The sequence below is a fragment of the Crassostrea angulata genome, chromosome 1, assembly GCF_025612915.1.
Source record: "Crassostrea angulata isolate pt1a10 chromosome 1, ASM2561291v2, whole genome shotgun sequence".
NCBI lineage: Eukaryota > Metazoa > Mollusca > Bivalvia > Ostreida > Ostreidae > Magallana > Magallana angulata.
The window spans coordinates 33,477,460-33,485,459 of NC_069111.1; the positions used below are offsets into that span (position 1 = coordinate 33,477,460).

At 34.8% G+C, this 8,000-nt stretch overlaps 1 protein-coding gene across 1 annotated transcript; it reads right to left on the bottom strand.

Moving 5' to 3' along the window:
- Positions 1-423: 423 nt before the first annotated feature.
- On the bottom strand, positions 424-5,066 carry LOC128170371 (putative ammonium transporter 1). Its single transcript, XM_052836151.1, has 11 exons — positions 4,849-5,066; positions 4,070-4,159; positions 2,890-3,117; positions 2,472-2,587; positions 2,200-2,337; positions 1,777-2,010; positions 1,532-1,673; positions 1,227-1,321; positions 968-1,094; positions 738-872; positions 424-618 (listed from the first exon to the last, which is right to left on the bottom strand). Exons 1-11 carry the CDS (start codon positions 4,985-4,987, stop codon positions 551-553), a joined length of 1,512 nt encoding a protein of 503 aa, XP_052692111.1. The 5' UTR covers positions 4,988-5,066; the 3' UTR covers positions 424-550.
- Positions 5,067-8,000: the final 2,934 nt, after the last annotated feature.

Genomic DNA, 8,000 nt, shown 5'->3' on the forward strand with positions numbered 1-8,000 from the left:
TAAATATTTAGCTTTCATTCTAAAGTAGTAAAAGTTAATCAAACCTTTTTCTCGGGGGTAAAATATACTATAAAATAGATCTGATTCCCTAACTCATGAAGATCGCAGAGTTTTGTGACGTAACCACGTTATTTTGAGTAAGAGCTATTTAATTTGTAATTTGTGAACTTTATGAAGATCATACATAAACATACCATATAACATACAGGTATATCCCATACAAATATTGAATCGTGTTACTTTCCGTTTTCTCATATTTCCAATTAGAGAAAACAAAGTTTATGATAATATTATTCATTATATCTCTGATAGATCTACTCGATTCAACGTATGATTTTCACCGATGTATGATTTGTGTTCGTTTGCGTATGGTAAGAAGACATGTTCAATGACAGTGGAACAACAAAAGCAGGTATTACAATATTGAATTTATGCAGTACAACAATAAGTGATTATATGTATATATGATATATGGAATAGTGAAATAACATATTTTCGCATTTTATACCTATTAGTTAAACAATGAAATAGCATAACATACATTCGAATTTCAAAGATTGGTTTTATTTGTGCCATTAGATTGCACACTCGCACTACCCAGGGATAGATTGGAGGAGCCTGTAAAGAAAAAAAAGCCTCGTTATTAACTCTAGCATTCAAATGAAATGTAAAGGTTATTTATATTTACCAATCATATTTTAGCTACATAATCATGCCTTTACACATTATTTAATTACCACGTCTGATGGACTTGGAAGGAATACTGGTGGCCTTCTCAACCATTGTAAACAAGGTGTCCCCCTTTTCTCCCCATCCGTGTCCGTAGGCCTCTGATGGGTAAGCTGGTTCTCCGTGCTTTGGAATGTCCAATCCTACAAAAACAAACCAGAAGGAGTGTGTTTGATTAGCTGAATGGTGATATGAAATTTACTATAAATAATTGATATCAAAAGCGGCATATTCGAACCTTTCACTTCCCACTCAAACGATACTCTGAGGAGGTTGAACTTTTTCAAAAGGAAGAACATGACGAAACAGAGGGCGCCCGTCCACGCAATGATGGCCACCAAACTCGTGATCTGCCAAACAAGCGTCTGTGAAATGTATGAATAAAAAAGGTGTACATTTTTTTATATAGCGAATTTCCAATATCAGACGATGACAAAGATAATTGAAATTTTATAACATTGTGAGTGTATCACGGAATTTTGTGTTAAGGTGTTTACCAGTGCCGCCTCGGCATTCCATTTATACAGAATCCCGACATCTCTAGAGAGTAATCCCACCGAGATTACTCCCCACACTCCTCCCCCATAATGCACTGTAAAGAGACAAAAGCATGCTTGGTATGACATGCCATATAACAAAGAAATGGCATGACTATAACAGTACATCCACAAGAAACTCAACTACGTGCAATGAATTCCAATGCACTGCGTTAAAAAATATGTTCCGTTGTGAGTTTTTATAAAATATTTTTTTCTCATATCGGGAATATTACTTGCAACAAAAGACCTTGCGATGTAAATACCTGCGCATGCGTCAAGAGGGTCATCCACTTTAAGTTTGAATAGAACGAGCCACGTGGTGATCATATAGGACACGCCCCCTCCGATCCCAATCAGGAAGGCGGCATATGTTTCCATTTGGTTACAACCGGCACAGATGGCAACCTATTTGTAAAACAAAGCATCTTTATTTAATATGAGTTCTACATCAGATCATCGAAGCATATTCTTGCATCATGTTTATGCAATAAATGTAACGATATCTTACCATTCCTGCTAAAGCACCATTAAGAGTTGTGGCAAAGCTCCACTTCCGGTCCCCAAACCAAGGGAGCTTATTCATAAACATTGTCGTAAAAGCACCGGAAGTAGCTGACATGACAGTGTTTTTAATTGCTGTGGCAACAGCGGCACCGTCGCCTGGGTTGGAGATGCTTCCTTGTGATGAGCCATTAAAAGCCAGGAAACCAAAGATCAGGATGAATCCTCCGAGAGCAGCCAGCTACAAGATAAATGGTATTCATAATTAATTATTTACATCTACTGGGTATTTTCTCCTCTTTATGAATTCCAATTGTGTTCATACAGCTATATACTGATGTAAACGAATCACGATCCGAGGGTGTGAATCAAATTCTCTTTTTTTTGTAAACTATTGGCTTTTTATTGGACACACAAATAGAGGACTTACCGGTACAGAGTGTCCCTTGATTTCCTCTGGTTGACCCGTCTCTTTGTCGAATCGTCCAATCCTAGGACCCATCACGGTAGCAGCAACAAATGCCGCAACACCGCCACACACATGCACCACGCCACTGCCAGCAAAATCCTAAAATTATATATTTTTTTTATTTAGAACTCTGTGCTTAAAGAAAAATTCAATATAATGTGTAGATAAAAACATTCATGTTGGGTTTTATTTCTGCGTTGTGCGCATGGCTCCTGATTGACGTGTATCAGTACCTGATATTGAATGGTAATTGTCCCGGTAGAGTTATCTCCCGTACCGTGCGTGAAGCCCTGGTTCATCCAGCCTTCTGAGGACCACGCCCAATGAGTCAACACGGGGTAGATAAAGCCTGCAGAGAGCATATATATATACATGTATATGGTATTTATTTTAAATTAAAGACGTTGATTTTTTTTGGTCAAGTTTTTACATGCGTTTCCTCAAGATCGACTGAATGAAATGAACCTTGCAGAGTTGTATTAAGGAACCTGTTCCCCTGCACTTGCAATGCCACTCACAAAAATTAATGAAAATATTCCTACGTTTTTAGATTTTTATAACGAAGTAAGTTTGTATACAACTTAATTGGGAAGCAATTCTTAAGCAACTAAACGATGGGTCATTAGTACACTAAATCACTTTGCTCATTACCTGTAATCACTGAACTATACACGAGGTAGGCAATAAAGTCACATCGCTCGGCGACCGCTCCAGAAACAATGGTCGCGGCGGTGGCGGCGAAGACATACTGGAAAAACCAGACGGCGTACGAGGAATCGCTCAGCCCGCTGTGTGCGAAATGCTCATATCCAATGAAGGCGTTCCCCGCTCCAAAAGCAAAGGCGTACCCGAAAATCCAATAAAACACTCCCGAGATAACTGGAAGTATTGAAAAGTTTAATTAGTTGGATCGTGGATTTTAGTGAAAAAAGCAAGCTTTAGTTTTTTTAAGTATCTGATTAAAATAAGGCGTTTTACGCTCCCTATTCCTCATTTGTAATATATATCGGGGATTTAATAGACTAGTCATATCTTTTGTTGGTAGACTCACTGTTTGTCACTTGAACATTCTTGAATTCAAGAGATGTTACGTCAGTGAAATTAAGCACACAATATTCATGCGCGTTTATAGAGGTTATATCCCTCCCGCCCAGGAATTTGCAAGTTAAAAATTCACATTCATGAAGTTAAAAAAAAGGAATTAAAAAAATAAGATTATAGCGCCTTTTTCTGAATGGATTTAGTTTCTTCAAAATGAAAGAGAATTACACTGGGTTTTTTTTTATTTCATTGTTTTTTTTTATTTTTGAGTTAGAAAATCTGTTGAAGAAAGGGTTAGGAAGGGTGAATCTCCTCATGGAAAATGATCATAGATTTGCGCCTGATTTTATTATCGGAAAAGTTTAGTGAGATTCGCCCTACACGGTTTTACTGAATTTAATGTTAAAATCGTAAATCCAGTTTTTATCCCAAATTACTGCGTCACAAATATATTAAGTACATAAAAGCTTGTCCCAGAAACAAAATCTTGTAGTTAATGGGGCAAGGAGGTCATTGCCTGTAATCAGGGTTCAGACTGTAGGTACCCCCCCCCCCCCCGTAAGCCGATATAAACAAATTAAGATACCTTATTAAATTAACAACGTTTTAGTGACCTGAAAAGGAGATTTTATGAGGGGTTTTATTATTTGTGGCTAAAAAGCCACATTCTTGATTAAATCTTATGGTCCTTTTAGATTGCTGTTATAAGACATCATCAAGTAATTCTTGTACAGTACTTTTTTTTATCAAATGAAAGAATGTAAATCAAATTTGAAATGGTAAGACTCACAAGAATCGAGCAAGTTTTTGATCAGAATATTCGTTGTATTCTTGCTCCGGACACTACCAGCTTCGATCAATGCAAATCCACCCTGCATCACTGCGAATAGAATTATAAGATAATTTTAAAATGAATCAAACTAAATCAATTAAAAAAAGGAAAGAAAACGAAAGTCTGATAAATATGAATTAAAATGATGTTATGTAAAGTTCTGACCCCATATTATTGATAGTTAATCATTTTTCCGACATATAATGAATACTGTGGAATCATCATTGTTCGTGGGGGACCAATTTTCGTGGCTTTCGTTGTTAACCCTTGCCCAAGAATTTACACCCCCACGAACCTAGACACAATAATTTACTTAATATTAATCAATATTTATTATTTTTAAAAAAAACCGGACTGTGACTTATTTTTAACTATCACTATGCCGTACCTAAGACCTTTGTTAATCCACAAAACTGTATACTGGCACGTGGATACCATTATTTGAAACATCTTTTATAAAGACAAAATGCTTATACATATATTTGCTTTTTGAACAAAGATATTTTAGAAAAAAAAGAATTAATTCCATATTTACTGTAATATTCTGACATTTAATGAACTTTATCGTTTAAAAAATATAATCTGTTACACGACTTTGTAAAATATTTACTAAACTACACTAGAATCAAAACGCGACATAAATTCATATCTTTAAAACTGTTCTGTCCACATACTGCTGCTGCTGATGAAATTGACGATGATGACGATGATGATGATGAATGACAACGATTACTTACGATAAATGATGATTCCCATGATGACCAGGAACATTTCGTCCATGTTTTCGGCGGCGCTTGTTTTCCATTCCTCTAGGCCTTTCGCTGTTAATTCCAGGCGTTCTATTGCATTTGTAAGGTTAATTAAATCTGTGGACATTTTGCTGCCTGCTCAGTTGCTCTTTGCACCCGGGATAATTCTGAGGTACATGTATATATATTATAACTGTTTGCCAGTGTTTGCTTTGCGTTTTATAAAGAACGCGGGGACATGGTTTGATGGTCATGACCCGCATACATTGACTTTTTCCATCCGTGTTTACACGCCTGAATATTTCTATTTTCAAGACAAAACACTAAAACTAAGTAGTACAAAACAACATCACCGGCACTAAACAGGGAAAATCAGCAAATCAAATATCCCCTCGGGACAGGACATCTTCCCGTGTAAATTACCTGTTGAACGGGTTTGATCTTGACCATCTTATGGACGCTGTTCTAAACTAAAGTACATAAAAGTACATTTTCTTTTGAATATATTTCCATAGACGAACCTAAAAAAACTGAGCAACAGTGTTCATTAAACAGGTCACTTATGTATACAAGAAAAAAAATTGGTCACTATTTGGCCCAAGGACAAACCATGCATGGTTTGAATCGTCGCTGAAAAAAGTCACAAAATCAGAATATATAAGAGCGTTTTCTATTTATCACGATGGTATTTGAACTACAATTGTCCGACTCGAGCACAAATTATAAGAAAAAATACTGTAAGTTAATCAATTTTTTTTAAGTTCAACTTCACGCAGAAGCAAATGATATAGGCCTACCCATTATATTTTCAAGCGAAACCATTTATTTAGAAATAGATGCATGTATTACGGGGCTCTCTCCCGTACAGTGCTAAAAGTGGGCCTACCGTGAGCTTATTCTCTTGTTGTTGGACCCAGCCTCATGAAACCTCCAACAAGCCAACCGCGTTTTAGTTTTCAGACTTTTATATAGACTTTACATGAAATATACTTTTACGTGAGTTTGGTATGTATCAGCACCGAAGGTCTGATTCCAACTGACTATAATTTACAATTCAGAATAATATATAATGAACAATGGAACAACACAATGAAGGATTAACATAATAAGTACAGATGTAAGTAAATCAATTATCAAACAGCCATTGAGTAACTCGGGACATTTTAGCAGCATGTACATAAAAGGATTAATAAGATGAAAGAAGCTTAAGTGTCAATAAACATAAACAGAAGTCAATTAAAAGATTAGTTGTCCATCACTGATTGTGCCTCAGGTGGGATTAATGCTGCGCGGAATTTATAACGTTTATAAAACAGTTGTCGAAATAGATGAAAAGTTTTTGTAGCAATTAACACAAAGTCCGAAAAAGTTAATTTAGACAATAATTAAAAATAGTCCGAAAGATTGAATTTCACACCGTGACACATGTCTCTATTAATATGAAAGCGAAAAATAGCAAAACTAAGTGCAATGTATAAAATTCATTATAATTTGGTAACGGACTATTTAGAAAACATACGTGTATTTTTCTTAACCAGGAGTTTACAGTCCACGAAACTGGAAATTATTATTCAATATTTACACTTTTCAGTGTTTTTGCTTGCGATTTATTACTTTACATTCCAATAAGTTCAAATGACGCATATATAATTGGGTCGCAATCGGGGTTTTCATATTTTTATTCAAATATTTAATCGTACAACTGCTGAAAATTATATAAATGTAAGTAATAGGGAATCGTTCTTTGAAGATCATAAAGCCCTTCGGGTTTTATCGGACTTGATCACTCCCCGACCGAAATTATCACCTCATAATACTCAAAGAATGATTCCTTATTCCCTAAATATTTCAGGTTTGAAATACCCCCCCCCCAAAAAAAAAATAAAATGAAATAAATAAAAATAAAATTATTCCATCCTGACACATACTTCGCAAGTATTTTGTATTTATTGGTCGTTCTATAGAAATCTTCTTACAGAAATAAATAAATTACTTCATGTAGTGATTCCCATTTCCTCACCCTAAACCATCTCTATCCAGGGCATACATATTATAGTTTTGAAATCAGCGATAACACACGTGATCTATTAACATATATAGAGTGCCATTCAGAGCATAAAGAGTACCATGTGGTATTTAATGGTTCGTGTCATTCATTGATGTCTTTGTAACCTATCAATTTTCTTCAGTTTCGTTGTACGGTTATCGCAAAAAATCGTAAGGACAAAGACGATTTTTAAAAATTTAATTTAGTATGTAAAAGAGGGTTATATTTAATTCAATTCTATTTGGGTCAACATAAGTAAGAATGCATGGCAAATTTATCCAAACTTATGGTTATAAAATATACGCGTACAAACAAAATGTGTGATTTTATGTAAAATAAGATTGACTGTATGAAATTACAAAATCATTTAAATGTTTTATCAAACCTCATTTTAATTACTTGCTAACAATATACCATACGTAGCAATGAGCAAGTAAAACTTTTGTTTTTGCTTTTTTGTCCTTTCAAGTTTTCAGCAGTCTAAATAACCCTTTCTTTTTAATTGTAACATATTGATCAATTAAATAATTTGTTAGAAGAAAGATATAATATAAACAATAAAATGCTTTCTTTGATTATTCGTGTGGCATGGTTAAGTTAAGAAATCTCAACGGATAAATTACAAAAACGTGTACGTGTAGTTTTAACACACGTATGCGTACCCGTACACGTTTTAAATCTCAACCTCTCTAATATATTGTCTTGAACGTGTAAACAGAACACTTAAGGCAAACGAAAGAAAGACAACTCTGCGTTTTCTAAAATAATAAATTATAACCTTTTGAGTTGTCTCCATTTTAATTTTGCTAACCAAGGGGCTCTACAGGGATTATGATGCGTTTGTCTTATAGCAGTATTATAATTTTGTAGAATGACAAAACAGACAAAAAATGGAGAGAATTATAAAATTGATAAGAAATAAAAATGTTTCTGATAAATACATTCCTGTGTGCATTTCTGATGAATATGGTATGGCACATATCCATATTGTGAAGTATTCCTATAAAAAAAAAATAATAAAATCAAGTGTAACCCCCCCCCCCCCAAAAAAAAAGTTTCAGTACCTTACAGCGTAACGCAATGGGTTAGAGTG

Coding starts and splice junctions, on each gene's coding strand:
- LOC128170371 (XM_052836151.1), bottom strand. CDS start 4,987: ATGTCCACAGATTTAATTAACCTTACAAATGCAATAGAACGCCTGGAA. Junction 2,588..2,889: donor GTATAGTTCAGTGATTACAG/GTAATGAGCAAA, acceptor TGCTCTCTGCAG/GCTTTATCTACCCCGTGTTG. Junction 2,338..2,471: donor CAATTACCATTCAATATCAG/GTACTGATACAC, acceptor ATATAATTTTAG/GATTTTGCTGGCAGTGGCGT.